The sequence below is a fragment of the Mesoplodon mirus genome, assembly GCF_964341445.2.
Source record: "Mesoplodon mirus genome assembly, chromosome: 1".
NCBI lineage: Eukaryota > Metazoa > Chordata > Mammalia > Artiodactyla > Ziphiidae > Mesoplodon > Mesoplodon mirus.
This window is the reverse complement of record NC_138976.1, coordinates 18,157,176-18,181,077: the sequence shown is the minus strand read 5'-3', so window position 1 is coordinate 18,181,077 and position 23,902 is coordinate 18,157,176. Positions and strand designations below refer to the sequence as shown.

At 48.8% G+C, this 23,902-nt stretch overlaps 1 protein-coding gene across 1 annotated transcript in view; it reads left to right on the top strand.

Moving 5' to 3' along the window:
• The window catches only part of PAPPA (pappalysin 1), a 255,383-nt gene that overhangs the window by 20,694 nt on the left and 210,787 nt on the right, over positions 1 to 23,902 (top strand). The window contains exon 2 of the mRNA XM_082621426.1: positions 12,440 to 13,502. Within this exon, the coding sequence (XP_082477552.1) occupies positions 12,440 to 13,502 (1,063 nt within the window). The remainder of the gene's footprint in view (positions 1 to 12,439; positions 13,503 to 23,902) is intronic.

The window sequence follows — 23,902 nt, the reverse complement described above, 5'->3', positions numbered from 1 at the left end:
CCAGAGCCATCTTCCAGTGACTTCACAGCTCTTGCCCTTGCTCATCCTTCATCTTCTGTTAGAAGGTCTTTGACCAGCCTCCTCCCCACCGCCACCAAATTCCTGTTCCTTGTGCAAGCTCAGTTCTTGTGTCACTCGTCCAAGAAAACTTCCCGGAGCCTCCTTGTCTGATTCAAGTGTTCCCTCCGCTGAGCTCTTTGGCTTATACCTCTACTAGAACTTACTCGATTATGCTTTCTTTATTTATAATTAAAAACTCCTTCTCGTCCTCATGTAGTCAGTTTTCCCCGGCTGGGCAGCATAATTCAGAACTGAAGTGTGTGAACCCTTGAGACTAATTGCCTGGGTTTGAATCCCATCTCTGTCATTTGCCAGTGAGTTACTCAGGCTTGGGCAAGTTAGTTGGGCTTCTCTGAGTATCATTTTTCTCATCTGTAAAATGGAGATGACAGTACCTCCCTGCTCGGGTTACTGTGAAGGGTACCTGAGCTACTCCACGCAAAGAGCTAAGTACAGTGCCTGGCACGCAGCAAGTGCTTAGCAAACATCAGCTATCACTGCCCTCCCTGCTTTGGAGAGTAATTCCGGATGGCACCAGCCCGGCAAAGCAGGGATCTGCCTGTCTGGCCGAGTCCCTTCCTTATCTCCCTTCGCCATCTCTCTCCCTGAAAGGCTCACCCCTGGCTGGGTGGCCGGATGAGGGGATGGCAGGCTTGCACCAGAGAGGAGCTTTTGTTTCCAGAGCTCAACCCATACTGTCTGGGGTGCATTTTTACATAACTTGCTGTGGGCCTCTGTCACTTATGAAATTTACATCATTTGACTCTCCCATGTGGGAATCTTCCCCATCCCTTTGAGCTCCTTGGATTGGCTGCAGGTGCTCCATGCCTCCTCCCATGCTATTCTGTAGATGCAGACCCATCTTTTGTAGAGATGGACCCAAGGCCGACTCATCCATTAGCTGCAATTGGCACAGTGACTGAGGTCCACAGTACTTTCAAGGGGCCCATAAAAATGGCTTAATTTCTTTTAAGATCAGAAGAAAAAAGCTAATATAATAATAATATATATGTAACAACGAATCCACCCTCTTGATTATATATATCTTTATATACCAATACAATGATAAAATATAATTATGTATATTTAGAGAGGAAGGAAAAAGTCCCCAGGGCCCATCAGTCATGATCCCACCCTGAATGAAAGGAATTTGCCTGAGATCAACAGTACCTTAGTGGCAAATCAGGACAAATGTTCATGTCTCATCACTCCCAATTTAGAAATCTTTTCCCTGTGTTTAAGAAAAGCCCTGGAAGTGATTTCACCACAGTCTTCTTTCACAGATAAGAAAAGGAGGCCAGAGAAAGCACGACTTGACTCAGGTCACACAGCTTAGTCATATGGCAAATGGCTTTCCCGACTTTTTTTTTATACTTTTTATTTTCGGGGGTGCATTGGGTCTTAGTTGCGCCATGTCGGGATCTTTCGTTCTGGCGTGGGCTTCTCTCTAGTTGTGACGCGTGGGTTCCAGGGCACATGGGCTCTGTAGTTTGCCGCACGCAGGCTCTCTAGTTGAAGCTCAGTAGTTGTGGCGCGCAGGCTTAGTTGCCCCACTGCATGTGGGATCTTAGTTCCCCGAGCAGGGATGGAACCCGCATCCCCTGCATTGGAAGGTGGATTCTTTACCACTGAACCACGAGGGAACTCCCCTTTCCTGACTTCTTGTTGCTCTTTTTAGTATTTTACACAGCCAACCTAATGCCCACCCATGCCAACCTCCTGTTAGACGGATGGAAAATTTGAGGGCCAGGAAGTAGAAGGGCTTACCCAGTGGCACAAGGATGCCTATCCTGCCTCCAAGTCAGGACTGTTATTCCAGTACTATAAAGATGGGTCCGAACCTCAAAATCTTCAAATTGGGTTTCTTCACAAGTCTTGGCGTATTCATTAATTGGTTCATTCACTCCCTCATTCATCCATTCAACAAATGTTTATTGAAGACTAATGTCCTAAGCACCCTGTGAAGGCTCTAGATTCAGAGTGGTAAACAGATGTGTACTCTTTACCCTCTCAGAGCCTCACTTTCCCCACTTGTGTGAGAAGAATCACAGTTTCTTAGAGAGTTCTGGGAGAAGCAAATGAAATAATTAAGATCCTTTGTACACTTTAAAACTCCAAAGAGTGTGAAGAATGCTTCCTATATTGTTATAATTGACAGAGTGTATAATTAATATGGAGAAGATTAAAACATTGGCTGTATGAGGAAATAAATATTTAATTAAAAAATAATTTTTGCTTATGCTTATCCACACACAACATAAGACATTGGTTAAGTATCTGGCTTTGGAGTCAGAGAGCCGGGTTCTAATCCTATTTGTGTTATTACAAGTCAAATGACCTTTGCCCAGTCAATGCAACTCTGAGTCTCAGTTTCCTCACCCATAAAATGGGACCAAGAGAACTTATCTCATAGAGTAGTTATAATAATCCAATGAGATGAAGCACATAAAGTTCTTGGCCTTGAACATGGCACATCATCGATGGTGGCTCTATTTATTTCTCAGTAGGTTCATGTGGCTTGGAGTGGCATTAGAACAAATCAGAGTAATGATCCTAGGGGTAATGTAAAGAAGCAGGTGTGGTAATAATAGGTCTTCCTAATTGCATAGTATCAACTCTTATTGTATCTATGTTGCCTCAACAGAAGGACTGGCATTAGCATTAGGGAACAGCAGGTCTCTCACCAGAGAGTATAGCTCAATGCCTCGAATGTCTAGCCAGGGCTTGATACAGTGGATGCCCGGTGAATATGTGTTGAAAGAATCGGTGAATGGATAGATTAATAAATCAGGCAGGACTCGGGGATGTTGACTTATGGAAAAGAAGAGACAAGGATTGCACGATGGAAAGCCTCAGACACCTCTAGGCTCTCTTGGGGTAAAGGGTACTGAAGAACTCTGTGGGTTCCTGCAATCCAGATCCTATACCACTGGGTGGAAAGGAAAGGGAGCTGATTTTGGCTCACCCTAGGTGAGCTCTGAGAAATGCCCAAAGGTGCAAAGGCCTTCTTCAGGTGATGAGAAGTTCTCTGATTCTACAGTCGCTTGTAGAGATGTACAGGTGATTCAAGCAGGAGGTTGGGTGGTAAAGGTCATGTAATGACTTTTAAGGGAACCTCCAGTCCTGACTATGCCTGATTCCATGAATGTGAAGAGTAAGGGCTTGGGGCTGCTGTGAGGTGTGAGGGTGGCAGGAGGCTTCGGTCTTGACAGTTTTCTGGGAAGCAGTGCCATTGCCTCTTAGGGTTGGTGAGTGAGCAGGGAGGGCTTGGAGGTCCTCAAATCATTGAAAAGACCGAAGGTAGGCGCTCTTCTCCAGGGCAGCTCAAACATCAGCACCGCTGAGTCCACCAGGGGCTGATTCGTGCGACAGTAACTTTTTTGAGGGTGAACAGATGAAAATGCGTGACTCTTCCTCCTCCTCCTCTCTTCCTGTCCCTTCATCCTCTACCCCACCTCCTCCTCTTTCTTCTTTGTCTTTTTCTCCCTCTCCTCCTCCCACTTCCTTTTTTTAAGTTGATATGCACCAATTTCGATGACATTGTGTGAAAAAGAGAGCGATGAACAGGTCTCTGTTTCAGAGGACAGTGTCAGAAAGGTTAACGTTTAACAGCACAGAAGAAGGGGGAAAAATGTTCCCAATTCTGAGGAAAAGGAACGGCCGTTTATTATTAATACCAATTAGAAAAGTGTAGCTAACATTTATCATGTGCTATGCAAATGAGTATTTGTATGCTCGTACTAAAGCCTTAAAATGTCACTATGCCTTAAGTACTGTTATTATCAGTTTACAGTTGAGGAAATTATCAGGGAGGTGAAGGGATTTTGCCCGAGGCTACATAGCTAACAAGCAGCAGAGCTGGGGACTCCACAGTACAAGTGCTTAATGCTTGTTATGTTGCCAGCGCCCATGTGCCAAGTCTGGGCACATTCATTATCTCATTAGTTACCCCTACAGCCAGCAGAGGTAGATAGTATCATCCCCATTTTACAGATGAGAAGACTAATACAAGGAGAGACGCCTTGACTTTCCCAAGTCACACAGCTAGTGAATGACAGAGCCAGCATTTGAATGTACATTCATTGGTCTCTAAAACCCTGACCATTCTGTTTACACAGAGCCTGATTCCATGTGAGCAAAGGAGGCCGACTGGTGAGGAAAGATCCAGAGGGAAACACAGGTGCACCTTGAGCCCTTAAGAGCACTTGGCCATCCCAAGCACATTATATAAGTCTGTGTATTAATACAGCAAATGGATTTTTAGGAACCCTTAGACATATTCTTGTTAACCTTGCCTTACATCTGAATGGCCTTAAATAGTTTGCAAGGAAGTATGTGTACATTTATCTCCTTTCTCTCTCAAAAAAGACCTTTGAAGTATATAGGATAAGACTTTTCAATCCCTGGAATACACATGGGAAAACAGGCTCAGAGAGCTGAATGAGCTCATCCAAGGTCACACAGCTAGTAGAAAAGTGAGTGTCAGGGGCTTTTCAGGTAATGGTTCCCAGCAGGGAAAAAAAAAAGAACACAGACAGAGAGCAGACACGGATGCTACCATGGATGCTGGTCACGCTATTTCTCCTGGTCCTGCAAAGGCAAATGTGGCCCCACCTATTCACCTGCACGGCCAACACACAGGAGGCGCCTGAGCTAATCCTGACCTTGTGAGTTGCTCCAAAGGGTCACTCTTGATGCTCCAGCCTCTCTTACACCTGGAGACAGGGATGTCCAGAACTCAGTAGAGTGTGGATAAGCCTCCAGCCAGGCGTTGATATGATTTATTCCAAGCCCCCTCCTTCCACGGAGCCTAAGAGCAGTCCTTTGAGCCAAGGTGGGCCTGGAGGGATGAGGATGCTGAGGAGTAGCCCCTCAGGTGCCCACCTCGGTGACGTCACAGCCCTCCTCTGAATGCCTGGTGCTGCCGAGTCCTCCAGGGTCGTTTTGGTGGTCCTCCCCCACAACTGAACCAAGTGTGGGGACCATGGGTGTACTTAACCCAAATCTGTCTGTTTTAATCACCCTCCTCTAGACAGATAAAAGCTTTCCATAGGATTGCTCTCTCAAGCATTTCTCTGTGGCTTTGATACCAGCCATTAAATCATGGAAGGGAAAACAAAATGAAACAAAACAAAAAAAGGACCAGCTCCAACCTTTTGCTTTTAATTTTTTTTAGCCTCCTGAAAGAAACCAGATTGTTGACCTAAATTCCCCCCTTTCATCCCCACATCCTCTCACCTCTGCTCGTATCCCCCTGGCCGATGTTCCACAGCTAGTGGACATCCTTAAGTTGGAGGGCCTGAAATGGCCTTCCTTTCCCTCCTCCCCCTGCTCGTCCATTACCTTCCATCTCCCACAGCAGGAACCAAGGCTGGGACGTCTGAAGGACTTGCGATCTCAGAGTCACAGGGAGTCTGAGATGGAAGGGACCTTTGGGGCCATCTGATGCAAAACCCTCCTATTTCACAGGCAGGGTTTGACGATGCCCTGGGCGGGGGCGGGGGTGCTGCTTGCCCGTCGACCCACAGCAGTGAAGTGGCAGAGCTGGAACACAAGAACCTTGATCGTAGGCTAAGAGTTTTTCCCTTTGAAGGAAAGCATCCTGGAAGAGAGCTCTGGCTTTAGCGTCAGCCCGCCTGTGATTCCAGTGCTCTCTAGCTGGGATCCTTGGAGGGAAATCACTTAGCTTCTCTGCACCTGTTTCTTTCTCTGTCAAAAGAATATCAGTAAAGCCCACTTCACTGGTTTATTATGAGCACTAAATGGGGTGTCTGTGCTTAGCAGAGAGACTGCTACCTAAAGGCGTTTTTAGCAAATTCTCTTTATATTACTATCATTACAGTTGTCCCTTGGTACCCACAGTGGATTGGTTCCAAGACCCACCACAGATACCAAAATCTGCAGATGCTCAAGTCCCTTATATAAAATGGCATAGCATTTGCATATACTCTACACACATCCTCCTGTATACTTTACATCCTCTCTAGGTTACTTATAATACCTTATGCAATGTAAATGCCAGTGCACGGCGAGGTCCCCATAGCTGAGGTCCTGCTCATCTGTGGGGGAACTGAACTTGACATCAGGAGTCTTGAATTTCAGTCTTTCCTAGCACTTAGTGCTGTGTGACCTTGGACAGGTGACCAAACCCCTCTGAGTCTCAGTTTTCTCATCTGTAAACAGCACCTGTTATACAAGGTACTGTGAGGGTTATGTAAGACACCTTGGCCCAGAAGCAGTTATGTACATGCTCAACACACAGCAGGGGCTTCAGAAGTGCACATTCAAGCTGGAATACAGAAGCATCCCTCTCTTGTGAGGAAAGTTTCCTGTGTGGTGACGACACCACCGATTTTGGTATCCTCCTAATACACTTTGCCCTGCTCGCAATAGGAATCGAGTTAAGTTGAGGCAATGTGTTGTAACCAAGACGGATTCTGAACTGGGCACGAGGCAGTGAAAGATTTTAGAGAAATGTCAATGGGAGAGCTTAAAAAACTTGTTGAATGGTCGTATTATAGTTCGCTAAGGTTACCATAACAAAGCACCACATACTGGGTGGCTTAAACAGCAGAGATTTATCTTCTCGCAATTCTAGAGGCTAGGAGTCTGACGTCAAAGTGCCTGCAGGCTTGGATTCTTCTGAGGCCTCTGTCCTTGGCTTGTAGATGCCCATCTTCTCCATCCTATGTCTTCATATTGTCTTCCCCTTGTATCTGAATTTCCTCATCTTACAGGGACAGCAGTCATAATGGATTAGGGCCCACCCTAAGTGACCTCATTTTAACCTAACTATCTCACTAAAGACCCTGTCTCTAAACCAGTTAATATTCTGAGGTACTAGGGGCTAGACTTCCAACATATGAGTTTCGGGGGGTGGCGGGGGGACATGTTTCAGCCCATAACAGATGGAAAAGAAGATAGCAGGCAGCCAGGCATGTGACGGCAACCTCGAAGAAAAAATGAAGAAAAAGAACATTGCAGCATAGAGCCCGGACCTTGGAACAGAGCTGGGTCAGAAACCAACAAGCAAGGAGGCTAGTGATGGAGGTTCAGTTGCTGAAAGACAAGACCAGGAAGGCATCTCAAACTCCAGATAGACAACCAGGCCCAGGCGAATCTTGGGTCCCAGTGAAGTGTGACAAGCCGGGTAGAACAGATGAAGCACTGGTAATAAAGAACCACTGATTCTCAGTCCATTTCTTTTAGGTCCAGGCAGAAGAACGACACAGAAAGCAGCCTCCTGGCTTGCAGTTCAATTCAACTTGCTTGTGTTGGCGCTGCTGAACTTACAGAAATATTTTTGGGGGGGGGGTATGTCCTCAAACAGCCCACAGTCAAGTGTTGGGCACTTGGCACTTAATGCAGTGATGTGATTAAGAACCTGGGCCTGGGAACCCTATGGACGCGGATTCTAAGCTGTGTTGCTTTGGACAAGCCACTGCCTTGTTGAGCCCATGTTTTCTCTGCAGAATGGGCTGCGTTGATCGTTTTGTTGTGAGGATTAAGTAAGAGAATTAAGCACTTAGTAAGCACGTGGTGCTTAGTAAGTTTCTAAACAAAGGGTAATGTGCTCTTAAAAGGAGCACAGCAATAGAGAAGTGTCCTTCCTTTCCTCCCTTCCTTTATTTTATACTTTCAATGACAGACTCTCTGGGGCACCTGCAAGGTACCAGATGCTGTGTTGGATGCTGGGCATTTAGAAATGAACCAAACAGACATACTCAGGAAACAGACATTGAATGCGTAATTAGGGAAGTGATGAGTGTCTGGCCAGGGAGGAGGAAGATTTGTCTGTACCCGGGCTGGAGTGCTGCGCTCACACAGCACTGCCCTGGGGTAGTGACATTACAGTGGCCCTGAGAGGGTGACCCCACAGCCCGTGGGATTCTCCCAGTGTGGCCCTGGCATAGGTTTTGGGAGACTGCCTACAAGCCTCCTGCCTTTGGACTTGCCTCCTTCATACATGCTCTTCATGTCTGGGGTGAGATGAGACAAAAAAGAGGCAATAAGAATAAATAAACATCAAGCTTCTGCTGGAATATGAAGCCCTTTTCCCAGCAAACCTAGCTGCAGGAAGATAGGGGCACATTAGAGAGGCCAGCTGACCAGGGTTCAAGCGACAGGTGATGGTCATGAGACCCAGGGCAGCCCCTTTCCTGGTCTGGGCCTCTACTTCTCCATCTGTGCAGGTGCCCCAGTCACCTCATTGGCTGGTGAATGGCCTCTGGCACTTTCACTGCCTGCTGCTTCCGTGTGCTTATAGCTTTGAGGCAGGTTTATGCTAATTCGATGTAGATGGTGTGCAGGATCGCCTATGGCCTTCCATGTCTTGCCCCCTGCCGATGCATCCCCTGAGATCAACCTCTAGTACCACACAGATGGTGTCGACTTCAGACCAATGCTCACTGTTTCTTCCACTGTGTCTCTCTCTCTTCCTGGAGAACCGTGGGGAAGGATGGCATGGAGGCGTGGTGGGCTTCACCTGTGTCTTCCCGAGGACAAACACTGTTCCTTGTCCGGTATGGAGACACACAGAGGACGATCCTCCAAGCGTGCAAAAATCGGCAACGACATGAGGCGTCCAGTTCAAGTCAACACGTGTTTTTGAAGCATCTCTTACTTACAGGGAACCATTCTAGCAGTGAACAAAAGAGCTCTTAAATTGTAGCGGGGGGATCATTTACTCCTAACCCCTCCTTTTTCAGAGAAGGGAAATGAGACCTGGCAGCATAAGAGGTGGTGTGACTTGTCCCCAGGCAAGGTCACCCAGCAAGCTGAGCCCAGATCTCTGGTCCCAGATACCCGGTTCTGGGCTGGTGATACATCAGTGCCTCCCTTCCAGCCCTCTGAAATGTGACTACTGTTGATTACGTTATTTTTGTACAGAAATAACTCCCATTCAGCACTACACCCCACCCCCATCCCTATTAAAGTTCAGTGATTTCCTTTCACCACTAACACTCCAGGTAAATATTTCCCTCTGAACTTCTGAAGCCACTGCCTCAAGGTCCTCATTTCCCTTAACGTGCTTCCTCTTGGTTCCACTGAAAAGAAAAAAGAGAGGGTTCTCTTTGCCCTTCCTCTCTGCTTCCTGGGGCTAAGCCACCTCTTGGTCCTTTGCTCCGTGTTACAGAGTCTAGCCTTCCTCACTGCTACCCTCTTCTCTCTCAACTGCAAACGGAGGTGGCCAGAGCCCGGGTCCCCAGCTCTGGGAAGGTCCTGAACGGAGGGCACCCTACAGATGTGTAAACAGTTTACCTTGCTAACCCAGCCAGCCGCCTTCCAAAGGCAACAGGAAAACCAGGACTGAGAGCCCCTGGCAAAATAAAAACCTGCAGAGAGAGAGAGAAAGAGAGAGAGAGAGAGAGGGAGAGAGAGAGGGAAAAGGATCCTGTTTCAAATGTGAATTTTCTCATTAGAAGAAGTTTCTGTTTAAGGAGGAGGGGTTGGCCAGGGGAGGAAGAGAAGGTGAGCTGAGAGGTGGGATGGGGGGCCCAAGAGGGGGGTGCTCCAGGGGCCTGTGTGCTCCTGCTTCCCGTAGCCAGCAGCAGACCTGGGGGAACTCATTCCAAACCTGGAGTCAGAGCTTTGGCCTCGGTCAGTGGGCAGGTAGCTTTTAACATGCAAGCCTCATAACAGTAGCAAAGCCAAAGGGGATTTGTGATATCTAAGTAGAGTTTGCCAGTGGATTTGAGGATCACTTGTGCTTTTTTGAGCCCTCGTCCTACCAGCTCTTGATACATCAGTCAAGATGCCTTTAGGGTACCCTCTGTCTCTGGTGTTTCCGTGTTTTGTTTTTAGTCATTTTCTACTTTTCATCCTTGACATCACTCCCAGACCCTCCAGCATCTTAAAAATGAACTCCCATTTGGGCAGCCATTGTACGCCAAGGGTAGTAGAGCCACTGTGTCTTTTAAGTACGACAGCATAGGTAAAGAGAGGTACAGATGAAGGAATTAAGATCCACAGAGGTGAAGCGATATGCCCCAGATGTACAGCCAGTAATCGCTGTCATCAGAATTACCCAGAGTCCAAAGAGCCTGCTCTTTCTACCTGACCAAGAACACACTCTGTCTTCTGATTCTCTCTGTCCTTTATCCAGGGAGACATAAATCAGTGCCTTTGATTCTGTTTGTCCTTTCCTTTTCTCCCACTCCATTTAGAATCGTTCATGTGCTCATTCGTGAGACACTTGCTGAGCGCCTGCTGTGTACAGGGCATAGTGCAAGGTGCTGGACAGGGTACAGATGACCCAGACAGAGCCATCACTCTCAAGAAGCGTCCAGTGTAGGGGAGACTCCAAAACCAGAGAACAAGTGTCTAGTTTCCGAAAAGTAAATTGAATTCAGAGGAGAGAATGATTGCTCCTCAGAGGACCATCAGGGAAAGCTTCTTGGTAGAGGTGGTTTCTGTTTTAGTCATTGGGAAACTTGGGAACACAGAAAATCAGACTTGACCAAGCACGTGGTGGGGAACCTCATTCAGTCCCCTCCTTTTCCAGGTAGAGAACCAAGACCCAGAGGAGGTACTTGGTGCTTCATCAAGGTGTGAGAGCAGGTTGACGTTGTAGGAGACCCTGGCCATTACGTGAAGGATTATAGGACAGGAGTGGTGGTAGGAGAGGTGTAGGCAGACTTAGATGCCTGGCCCAAACTACCATCTATGTCAGCTGCTAACAGAGAGGTTTACACAAATTCTAAGGCCCCAGTGACCACAAAGGAGTACAGACTGTGTGGGCCTCCTCTACCGATGTTGCTGGAAGCCCTCTGTGCTCATTTCATGAGTGCTGATGGCAGATACACCCTCAAAGTTATGGTGACCGCAACAATTCTCCAGCCGAAAGTAGGGACTGTGCTTCTAAATGTGCATCTTTTATTCATTCTCCTATTCCTCTCTTTCTCCTCCCACCTGGCCTCATACATCATCCGACACTTAAAATACACTCTTAATTAGAAAGTCTTCTTCCCCATCCAACTGGCTGTCCATGCCAAGGACACTGAGTATATTCCAGAAAGACTGGGAATGGGGGTTGGTGAGTATAAAAACAATTAGATCCAGAGAGAATCTGCTAAGTGACTTCCTGAGGTTCCCAGAGTAGGTCTAGAGATGTCTGGCTTGGAACTTTCCCAAACACCCAACTAAACCTTGGGACACCCCCAGGCAGGTGGTTTGATCCAGATAGATCCCTGGTGGCACTGATGAGGGAGAGGTGGGTACCGTAGAGTTAGTCCCTAGGACAGTGGACCCAGGATCTGATGGATCTGGGATCCACTTCCCAACCAGTTGACCTCAAACCCATCCATCTCTTGACTTCCTTCAATTTCTGCTTCCTCCTCTGTTAACTTAATATCAGCACCTTGTGGGTGCTACACGGATTAAATAAATTAATGCACACACAGACCTTAGCACAATGCCTGACCTGCAATAGAGGCTCGGAAGATTTTTACTTAATGAAGGCAGCCCCAACATCTTTTTATGTTAAGAGGATGCTTTTTATTTTTTGAAATATTAGCATTAGTGTTAGAGAAAAGCAAGCTTGAATTGGCTCTCAGGAAATTTGTCAATGACTCTATGTAACCTAACAAATGCCTTCCGTTCGCTGGGTCTCAACTTCCTTACCTTTCAAGTGAAGGAGCTGGAAGTATTTAAAAACCTTTCCAGCTCAGATAGTAAGCATGTCCGCCTTTCTTTGGGGGTGAGTGTCGGGGCTAGCCAGGACTCCTGTTACAGATAGAAGCTTTACTAGTAGCTTTGCAGCCCTTGACCCTCACTTCTCCAGGGAACCTTCCCAACAATCCACCACCGCCGATCAGTGATGAGTGCTGGTGGCTGATGTACGCCCGAAGTTACAGTGACCGTAGTCAGAGCTGTCCTTCTAAATGAGCATCTTCTATTCATCATCATCTCTTTGATTGTTCTCTCGCCTCTTCCTCTCACCACCTATGTCATTCTACACTTAAAATATGCTTTTAATTTAAAAAGTCCTCTTCCCCATCCAACAGGTTTGCAAAATCAAAGGTTTTCAGATTTTAGTTATTATCACTGTTGTTTTCTTTAGCTCAAGTACCTATTCTGCAAACAAATCTTTCTTGTATGCCCCATACTCAGAACCAAAAAAAGTGAAACCACATGGGTTAAAGTTGTGGTGAGAACCTCCCAAAGGCAACTCACCTGTGTTCTCCCTTCCTCTAGCCCTTGCCTTGCCCTAGAGGTGGTCCCAGAGGCTTGGCTAGTCACTGCCAGGATCCCACTGAGCACGGTTTGAAAACTTCCTGGTCTAGGACATCCTGATATAAATTTGATCAGAGAGAAATAACTTACCCTCCTCCTTCCTCCATCCTTTATTTATTCATCTTTCTCTTTTGGGGCCACATAGGGCTATATGACAAATGTTCTTATGCCTCGCGTGACCGAGGATGGGTCGTGGGCATTCACACCGTCAGTGACCAAGGCAACAGAGACCCACGCTACTTTTTCTCCTTGAAGACAGACCGGGCCCGGCAAGTGACCACCATCAATGCCCACCGCAGCTACCTCCCAGGTCAGTGGGTACACCTGGCTGCCACCTACGACGGGCGGCTGATGAAGCTTTATGTGAACGGTGCCCAGGTGGCAACCTCTGGGGAGCAGGTGGGTGGCATCTTCAGCCCACTGACCCAGAAGTGTAAAGTCCTCATGCTGGGAGGCAGCGCCCTGAACCACAACTACCGGGGCTACGTGGAGCGCTTCAGCCTGTGGAAGGTGGCCAGGACACAGCGCGAGGTCCTGCTGGACATGGGGACCCGCGGCCTCCACGCTCCTCTACCTCACCTCCTCCTCCAGGAGAACTGGGACAACGTGAAGCGCGCCTGGTCCCCCATGAAGGACGGCAGCATCCCCCGCGTGGAGGCCAGCGGCGCCCATGGCTTCCTGCTGGACACGAGTCTGGAGCCTCCGCTGTGCGGGCAGACGCTGTGTGACAACCCCAAGGTCATCTCCAGCTACAACCAGCTGCCGCGTTTCCGCCGGCCCAAGGCGGTGCGCTACCGCGTGGTCAACCTCCACGACGATGGCCGCAAGAACCCCACGGTGAGCCGCCAGCAGATCGAGTTCCAGCACCGGCAGCTGGCCGAGGCCTTCAAGCATTACAACATCTCCTGGGAGCTGGAGGTGCTGGAGGTGAGCAACTCCTCCCTGCGCCGCCGCCTCATCCTGGCCAACTGCGACATCAGCAAGATCGGGGACGAGAACTGCGACCCCGAGTGCAACCACACGCTGACCGGCCATGACGGCGGGGACTGCCGCCCCCTGCGTCACCCTGCCTTCACCAAGAAGCAGCAGAACGGGGTGTGCGACATGGACTGCAATTACGAGCGGTTCAACTTCGACGGTGGGGAGTGCTGTGACCCCGAGATCACCGATGTCACCAAGACCTGCTTCGATCCCGACTCTCCGCACAGGTAAGAGCCGGACTCCTCCCTCTTTTGATCCCTGCGCGGCTCCTGACGCCCAGTGGGGTTGCGGGAATCTTCCAGTTCACCCAGAAGATGGACCAAGTAATCACGGGGACTGTACCCCTTATCAGAATATTTATGGAGCGCCTCCTGGGGGCTGAGGGAACTCTTAGGACCCTGTCTTTGCGAGGGGCTCAGGGTCTGAACCGGGCCACCTGGGCTGAGGACAAATACCTGCATCATAAAGAGCTGTGCTGTCCAATGCTGTAGTCACTGGCCACGTGTGACTGTTTAAATTTAAATTAGTGAAGATGAAATGCAGTTTAAAATCCAGTTCCTGAGTCACACCAGCCACGTTTCAAGAACCCAGTAGCCGCCCGGGGATAGTGGCTACCACACTGGACAGAGGGATAGAACTGCTTTCATGACCGCAGAAGGTTCTGTTGGGCAGTGCTGGTCGAGTTGGGATTGGCTGGAGTCAGACAGACTGGGTTCAGGTCTATTTCCTCACTTTGTGACCTCTTACAAGGTATTTCCTCATCTGTAACATGGGAATCAATGGTATCTACTTTGTCAAGCTGCTTTGAAGGTTGAATGAGGGCGCGTAAAGCACAGGTCTCTTCTAGGGGCTAGCAGGTTATTACCTCTTGATAGGCGTATTTGTCGTTTCTTGAACAATGAAAGGGAGCATGTGCCATGTGTACAGGGGGTCAAAGAGGAACAGCTGGTTTGCAGCCTGAATATGTTGGGGAAAGCTTAGGTACAGTTGGACATCGGAGATCAAGTTGGGGGAGAGAGGAGGACACTCAGGCAGAGGAATTTCATATATTGCTGAGAAGAGGGCGGAAAGGGGAGTCTTCTTTCTAATGCCTGACTTAGCCTCTGCCTTGTGACACAACTCGGACCAGCAGCCCCAAGAAAGACCCAAGGGGGAGCCATGGGTGATCTGTATTTGATGTGGGACTCAGGGGAGCTAGCTCTAAGCCAGAGAGACAGTCCATATCAACTTTCCTGATTTCCCAGATTCAAGCTGAACTTTTTCATTCTGTCCAACTCGCAGGACCCTGGACTTGCTGATGGCTCGAGCACATTTGCCGACCTCTGCAGGTTTTCTGCTGACTCTTCTCTTTATGTCTCTCTCACAAGAGCAAGGGCCTCCCATGCATAGACAAAATACCTATGTGCAAAGGAATGACGATGCTGGCAGGAGAATGTCGTGCCTGGCACCAAGCCACAGAGCACGTCAGCTCAGCCTCCTGGCACCGGGCGGGCCCCTGGACTCTCACCTTGGCTCAGAGACAGGAGCAGCCCATGTGGGAAGAAGCCTTGGTGTGTGGCCAGTTCCTTCGAGGTCACAATGCACTTTCATCTCTGCTCTCATTTGGGCTTTGACAGAATTTGATGAGGAAGACTAGACAGGGTTAGCATTTGCATTTGACTGATGGGGAAATAGAGGGCCTTAGAGAGTGAAATGACTCGGCCACGGTCCCAGGTCAGGAAAGTCATTTGGCTAAATCACAAATGCAAGCCTTCCGAGATTAATGCAGTGTGTGCGCTACTGAGCTAGACCCCAGGAGTTAACTGGTGTGCCCAGGCACAGTGGGCATGGGGAGGCCTAGGGGCCAGGAGTACTGTAAGTCATTCACTTATTTGTACATTTATTCATTCATTCGTTCATGCAACAAATGTTTATTCAGCACCTACCAAGTACCGGGAAGGTGGGTACCCTTATCCCTGCTTTGCTGAAGGAAATCCAGGATTCAGAACATGGAAGGGATTTACCCCAGGTCACTCAGCTAATAAACAGAGAGCTTGGATTTGAATCTTGGTCTGTTGACTCCAAAGCTCCCACTGAAGGGTGGGGGTGGTATTTTTAAGTCCAAGGAACAGTAAGAGTCAGAGTCAAAGGACAGGGCTGACGGGCAGGGTGGCTTTCCTAAAGCCTTGGGAGAAAACTGCTGAGTATGACTGAGTCAGGACCAAGGGCAGCTGGCCTTTGTGGCGGGCACTCTGTGCTTGGGTGCAGGGGCCACGGGACCCCAGGTCCCAGATAGCTCACAATCAGCAGACAGAGCTGGCAGGCACCAACGGCCTCCTCGTTTCTAAGTCACGGGACCCCACGCCTAGAATGTCCGTGAGCAGCCATGTGCCAGTGCTGTGACCACTGCGCCAGGGCCTGTTTGTTTGCTGGCTGGAAAGTCATGTGTCCTGGGTGAGCCCCACTGGGAATGTGTCATCTCCTGATGCAGCTGGGGTGACAGCGTTCTGGCTGAATCAGCCCTCCCGTGTGCAGAGAGAAACCTGTGGAAGTTTGTGGAGAAATACTTGCTTTGTGACTTCAAAAACAAAAAGAGGGAGGGGAGGAGGGAAGGAGGAAGGAAGGAAGACACCTGTAATAGAAAATTAGATTGACATTGTCTAGGTGATTTTTAATGAAGAGCTGAACTTATCTTTTACCCAAGATGTGCTCCTGCATTGCCCGCCCCCCTCAATGGGTAAAGCCAATAAAGACAGTAATTCAGTTCCTACTTCTCAATCTATGGTGAAGAGCCAGTTTTGTTTCCTATACGCTGCAAACCAATACTTTTGTAATATCAGAAAAGATGAATTGCTATGAAATGAATTCTTCACCCCAAGTATGGTGAAGCATCGTCAGAGTTCTCCAAAAGTTCCTAAATGCCTTCTCTCCACTTCTGTACTTATTGTGACATAGACTTGTAAGAAGCGGTTCGTGCACTGCTTACTTTGAGTAGCACTGATTAAGATTCACCATTCTGAAAATTTATGTAACGGTTCGCTTGAGTAAAATAAGACCCACCAGTGATGCAGCTGGGCAGATGGGCAGACTCCATCAGAGAATGACCATTTCTTCTAACACATGTGAGCGCATTCTTTATCTACTAGTCCTTGGGCCCCTTAGTCCACGTTCTCAGGAGCTCATGTGTTACAGGGGAGCACCCAGTCCTAGCAGAAGGCTGCAGAAGACATCGAAATGGTGTCCAATGTCAGACCTAGAAACATTCTCAGAGATCAGTGGGTCCAAATCCGTTTTCCCCCATAGAGGGAAGCTGAGGCCGAAGCTCACATGGTTCATTAGTGGTCAAACTGGGGCTGAGGATGCTCTAGATTTCTAAGTCCCGGTCGTCTGCCATGGCGCAGCTTCTCAGAACTACCCTGACATTCTTGCCCTTCCCAGATACCTGCCCGCCTCGTGGTCTGTCCTTGCTCTCTTCTTCCCTAATATCCCTGAGCATTTGGGGTTTTTTTGTTTGTTTGTTTGTTTTTGCGGTACGCGGGCCTCTCACTGTTGCGGCCTCTCCCGTTGCGGAGCACAGGCTCCGGACGCGCAGGCTCAGCGGCCATGGCTCACGGGCCCAGCCGCTCCACGGCATGTGGGATTCTCCCGGACCGGGGCATGAACCCGCGTCCCCTGCATCGGCAGGCGGACTCTCAACCACTGCGCCACCAGGGAAGCCCTCCCTGAGCATTTGGGATTATGAAGTGCTGAGTGAGTGAGTTTGGAAGAGAATCGGATAAGGGCCTTGGGTTTTCATGAGCCACTGCAGAACTCTTAGAGCTACACTGGCCGTGAGTTTTCCTTATTAAGGACAGCCAAGTGAGGATGTGTACAAAGAAGGGGACTGGGACTGCGAGGGCCCCAGGAGCTGTATTGTATAACCTCTTGAAGATGTTTGGCTTGGATGAGAAAATTCTCTCAAGGCCATGACCATAGGGCCGTAACACATGCACTTCAAGTCTCCAAAGGCCTGTCCTATGGAAAAGGGAACAGAATCATACTATATGGTTTCTAAGCCATGGCTGGGACCAAAGTGATGCAATTACAGGAGGCAGCTGAGTAGCAGCCATCCCTGATCAGAATGGTCCTGCCTGGGGAGTGCTTCTCTGCAGGTGAATGATCTTCCCTCCACCTGAGGCATGCACAGTGAGGTTGTAACCAGGATTACAGCAAAGGTGGAGAAGGTGGCCTTGATGGTCTTAAGGTTGACCACTGCACAGCCCAACTTTTTGCTGCTGTCTTATTCCAAGTCATGTTAGGGAATTAAATGGTGAGTGTTTCTATCCTCTCTAACAGGCATTTATTGGGTATGTATAGCCCTGCGGGCCTCTCTCCTGTTCACCAGAGATGTTGCAACAAGTGGGCCATGTTTCTCACCATTGAGAGGCTTCCACGTTCATAGGGGACTCATATTCAAACAAGAGAAACTCTGATCTGTGGTTTTAGAGACACACAGTGGATCAGGAGACCTAGAAAGCAGAGGTGTATGCTGACGAGGGAAGACAAGGCAAATCGGCTGGAGGAGGCATGATTTGAGTAGTCATCTGGGAACAGACAGCACCGAGAGAAAGAGAGAGAGACACACACACAGTCTGCACCAGTCAGGGTCCTAGCAGGAAACAGATGGCATATTCAAACGGAATAATTCAGTAGAGTTGAAGGAGGGGCTATTTGGGAGGAGAGGCTGTTTACAACAGTGCAGGCAGGGTTCAGGACAGCCAGCAAGGCAAGGGACAAGTACAGTGGGGACCCATTTCCATCCTTGGCAAGAGGAGGAAGTAGTTACAGAACCCAAAGAGAGTGGCTGAATGGCGCGGGTGTCCTGGCGGCAGCTGGGACTCTCAGCAGAGAAGAAGCGACAAGCTTCAGCCCCCCGGGCCAGAAGGGAGCCAGAGACGTAAATTTCACGTGATCATTCTCTTCCACCTTCTAGTCTCCTGCCAGCGCTTCCCATTGGGGAACCACACCGGAAGTCATGAGGCAGAGGCATCTGTCGATGCAACACCAGGAGGCCAGCCTCCCAAGGGCACAGAGCAGGGTGGAGAGGGGTAGGGAATGGATGTGGGTGAGCGACCAGAACACGACCAAAACACAGAGAAAGCCAGTCCATGCAGAGGTTGCAGCCTGAGCAAGGAGGAGGGGGCGGAATGTGATGAGGAGGGGCTTGGAGAATAAGGAGTCATTCAGTATGGCTGGGACCAGACCATAAGCAGAGAAGGGTTCAATTTATCTCAGGGGAAACTCTAGCCAGCCTCTCTCCCTTCCTTCATTTCCTTCTTATTTTCTTCCTTCCCTCCCTCCTTCCTTCCTTCCTTTTTTTCTTCTTTTCTTTCCTCTGTAAATATCGGTTGAATGTTCCTTTTGCGCCAGCCCAGTCCCTGCGCTTTGGGAGCTCACCATCTAGTGGATAAGACAGATGAATAAACACACCACTGCCATCGCTGGTATGAAAGAAGGACCCCCAGTCTCAGCCAAGAGGAGCTGTTGGTGGGGGGAGCACAGGTCTTTTTATCAGACTGGACAGTTCGAAAAAGACATTCCAATGAATCTTGGCCATTCTCTACAGTAGTGGAGAGGAGCCAGGTAGGCAGAACTTCATCTGCAGCCATTTAGAAATGTCTACAGACAAGTGAGAGTGTACTTCACACATCTTTTTATAAATGAAATGGAAAACCCGGATATTAATAGAAATCCCCAGTATCAGGAAATCCAGGGGCAGCTGACACTTTGGGCTGTACACACCCCACTGTGGGAAGGTGTTGCAAGACACCCACCAAGTTCCTGCGTGGACCCCTCCAAACTGCAAGCCCTGGCACCGTTAGGTGAACTTCACCTTTGTCCTTGAATATCTGTTCAATACGGAGTAGGGCAGATAGAAAAAAAGAGACTTCCCTTACACCCTGATGGCTCACAGGGAAACCTTTTCTTTGCCTTCTCCTTATTATTATTTTTAATGTAGCAAGGGCGTTCCCCTGGGGCCATGCTAATTTTTTTTTTTTTTTTGGACCCAAGTTGGCATTGCTGGAATCTTTGGAAAGGGCTGGAATACGCCTTGAGGCAGCCTCCTTGACCCCTCTGCTGGCGTCGGTAGTCCTCGGTCTCTTCCCCTGCCCCTTATCAGAAGCCATTAGATGATTTGCCTTCTAATGAGAAACTCTGTTGGGGTCTCTCACTTCTTTTCTGGAATGATCGCATGGAACATACACTTCCTTCTCCCCTGGTCCCTCCAAATCTGGCAAAGTTGAGTGGAATCCAGGACTCTGCGCCGAAAGGAGCAGTGGAGTGGTCCAGCCCATCTTGCTGTAGACGCGGAGAGTGAGCTCCCGAAAGGGGCAGCACCGACCCACACTTCACAGAGAGACTGGGGCCCCGGGGTCTCATCTCCTACTCCCAAGGCATTTCAATCCACTCCATTGCCTTGATGTCTTAGCCAGCAACTTGAAACTTGGAAAAGATCTATTTAGGATGGTCATGTTCTTACTCATCATCCATATTTTGTTAAGGCACTTCGATATCCAAGGGTCTGTGATAAATGCCCTAGGGATCCAAGATAGAATCTGTGTCCTAGAGGTACTTGTATGCTGTGGTTTAATTACATTTTGTTACAGTCATTCAAGAGATGGCAAGAGATCAGATGATTCAATTCCAAATGAACCACACAGATGATAAGGCTTAGGTGAGCTCTGAGAAAAGGCAGGTTCACCGTGGTTTGGAGAGATTAGGAAAGGTTTTCTGGCGGAGAAGTTTCCAGCGTTCGTAGGCTTTGGAATGATAGAAAAGAGCAAGGTGAGAGCAGAGGGATTGAGGTGGGAAGCTGTGGGGAAGACAGAAGAAAGAGGCAGGTCTGCTTGGGACTTCATGCAGGTAGATGCTCCCTTTTGATCATCAGGTTGTAGAGCTCCCACAGTCAGACTGATGTAGAATGAAAGAAGAATTCAGGGGAAATAGATTCGAGCCCTGACTTGGCAGCTTCTTAGCTATGCAGTCTTGGGCAAATCTCTTAATCTCCCTGAGCCTCCATTTCCACATCTGTTGAAAGGGAATGATAATGATATCTGACCGCCAGGATCACACAATTGCCTTGAGGGTCACATAAAAAAAAAAATATCCCAGAAGGAGTTCTGGGAAGAGTTAACCAGCACGCAGATGAAAGAAGGCATTGTTATTTTTTCAGTAACTTTGTTCATTCTTTTCCAGTAATCATGTAAGAGAAATTACTTGGAATTTTATAATCAGAATATCTGAGTTTATTTAACGTGACTAACGTTCATTAAAGCAATAGCAGGAGTCAGGCCTGGTGTGGTGGAGAAATGATGGGTGTTGGAGACTGACCAGGGTTTGGGTCTTGGTTCCTTGTCTGACCTTGGCCTGTCTTTCAATAACAGTTGCTGAGTTCTCATCAGTAACAGTTGGGTGAGAACAGCTATCCTGTGGCATGTCATGAAATTTAAATGGAGCCGTGGTGTGTGAAACACCTGGGACAGTGCCTGGCACATAGTAGGTGCTGGGGCAATTTCCCTCCCTGCTCGCATGCACACGTGGGCTCCTCTCTGCCAGCTTGGTTTTACAGAGACTGCAGGCTGATAAAGAAGGTCTGGCTGAAACTGCAATCCAAACACTGAGGGCATTTACCCAGATTACTTCCATTCTTAAAATGCTAACTTTTTTTTAAGGACTGGCCACAGAATTGGTCTTTTTAAATGAACACCACATAACTTATATCAAACTCATTGAGCTTGCACACTAGTTTACTTTGAAAACACCCCAAGTGTCTAACTGTGTTAGAGGATGCAGTTCCGCAGCATGGAACGGTCCCAGGCAGTGTTGGGATTGGTCATAGTGGGTGGTATGCTGATTTGGTTGAAGTGACTAGATTTTTTTGACCACGTCCAGCCCACGTGTGTGCTTGAGTGTAGATACACAAACACCCTATCCAGGCCTCCGTTGTCCACATGGTCCCGTTTTCTTTGATTCGGCCTGGGTTTCCCTCCTGCTTTCCTTCTGAACAAAGTCTACCTTGACTCACAGGTTCCATCTGTGACCCTTGTGCACATGTGACTTTGGTCTTTGAGAGCAGATGAGAGGGGTGATGGAGAGCAGGAGAAGAACTGCTTATGGCCCCTAAAGTTGTGTTTAATGAGGTGCTCACGACAGCAATCTATGGGGAAGAAAGGGAGATCAGGCAGTCCAGCAAATAAATAAGAATACAAGTTTCAGAGAGACAGTGGATGTGAATCAAGCCACTTAACATTTCTGTGACCTTGAATGAGTCTCTTCCTTTAGCAGAGACTCAGTTGCCTCCTTGGTAAAATCGGGAATTAAAGGAACATTCGGTGGTTTAGAGGATGAAGTGAAATTACACCTGGTCAACCCTTTAGGACAGCACCTGGCACTTAGTGAACACTCAGATAACAGTGGTTGTTTGGGGATTTTCTGTCTCTGGGAAATCTTCTGACCTCTGACATGCACATCCCCACACTCCCAGCCCCTCTCAGATCCTGAGCCCCTCACTAGAACCTCCAGGTCGGAGTGGGAGTTGGATATGACCTCATCACTCTGTATTACCAAGGGGCCTTTGATTTTGGCTCCTGTAGGTTCCATTTTTAAAAGATTTTCTTTCCTCTGAAAGCCATGCTAAATGCTAAATGCTAATGTATTCATTTTCCGAAGAGATAAGCAGCAGGCCATGTGAAGTGTATGCATTTCCAACAAAAAGCAAAGGCACGTCCGGGGTCCCAGGATCCCACTGAGTAGTTTACATGAACACGTCCTAGGGAGGGAGCTGGAAGCCAGGCAGGTGCCCACAGCATGCTCAGGACCCTCTGGGCAGTGTAGGATGGGGCTCGTTTTCCACTAGCGCCTGGGACCCTGGCCACAGCACACCCAGCTCAGAGTTTACACGTGAAAGTTGGAACCTTTTCTCCAGGACACACCAGGGAGGCCCCCAACATGTCAAGATTGGAGCTGCTCCCTCTCTCATGCCTTTCCTAGAAGTGGGTTTCCACCCCCAGTTCCCTGGACAGAGGGATGGAGCTCGCGGTGCCCTTTCGAGGGCCTCAGAGGGAGGCAGCTGTGTTTTTTTCCCTCTCTGGGTTTGGCTCGGTCAGCACCCTCATTTTCCTTTCCGCATCCACTGGTGACACTGACCGCTCATGACAGCCTCAGCGCTCAGTCAGACGCCCTTCCAGGTTAGGAAGCAAAGCGGTTGGGGGTGTGAGGGTGGGTTGAGCAGACACCGGTACATTTTGTTTCCGTGAAACGCATTTCCCTAAATTGATTTCAGCCCGGCTGGTACCTTCACACTCAGCGCTGGCCGATTTTCCACCTCCTAAGAGGGAACCCCTCACACCTCCGCTGTCCCTTTCTGCAGACACAAAACCACTGTGTGGACAGCACTGCGTGTTGCTCATGGGTTTGTCTGCGGACCTTGAACAGTCTCCCGTTTACCCGTTTTTATGGAGGGGCGTTTTCTTTCTCCTTCCCTCTCTGCTTTCTCTCTCTTTTCCAGGTTCTAGGTTGTTTTGTCGGTCTGGTGGTGGAGGGTGGAGAGTGAGGGGATTAGTGTCTCTGTTTCGAGCTTCTGATGTTTGTGATTCCAGCCTTTTTTGAGCTCAGACAACCAGCCACAGCTGTCAGCCTTGAGCTTGGCTTCTCACTGCTGCACTATGTTTACAGCCACCGTGGGCAATGGTGACTGCCACTCCACCAAAGCCTGGAGTATCTCAGAATCGTACAGAGGGTGGAAGAGCGACATGAGGGAGTTTGCCTGTGGCTTGGCACGGCACGAGGAAGGAAGTGACTAGATCCTTCCAGTAACTTCGTAGCCAGCATGGAGTAAGTCACTTCTATGACTTCAAATTCTGCATCTGTAAAATGGGAGAATTGGGATAGAAGAGTTCTGAGGTCTGTTCCTGCTCAGACATTATAATCCTGGTACCAGGTTTGTGGGACTGGAGCTAGAGTAAAAAATGGCGGGGGCTTGGGGCTTCCCTGGTGGCACAGTGGTTGAGAGTCCGCCTGCCGATGCAGGGGACATGGGTTCGTGCCCCGATCCGGGAAGATCCCACGTGCCACGGAGCGGCTGGGCCCGTGAGCCATGGCCGCTGAGTCTGCGCGTCCGGAGCCTGTGCTCCGCAGCGGGGGAGGCCACAACAGTGAGAGACCCGTGTACCACAAAAAAAAAAAAAAAAAGAAAAAAAAAAAAAAAGAAAAGGCAGGGGCTTAATATTGAAAAAGGTACAAATGCGTTGATGCTGGAGGCATATTAGGGCAATAAGACGGTCCCTGCCTTCAAAGTGTTTGCCAGCCCTTGTATCTAATTGAGTACGATGTGTATGCAGTAACACTGAAGGAACAATTTTACTCTGTGACAAGTTGAAAAAAAATCCTACTCCTGTCACTCCAGTCCTAGCAGTAGCCTAAGGGAAGAGCCCCACCTTGGGCAGTCTGCATGTCTGCTGTTTTCTTTTCCCTCAAGCCCTGACTGTGGCATCCTCTTTCCAAAAATCAATTTGAATTTAATTCTACTTTCGACAGCCTGACATACAGTGTCCTACTGTCCAGCATTATTTCCCCATATGTGACCTCTGACTGTCACATGACCCTTTGA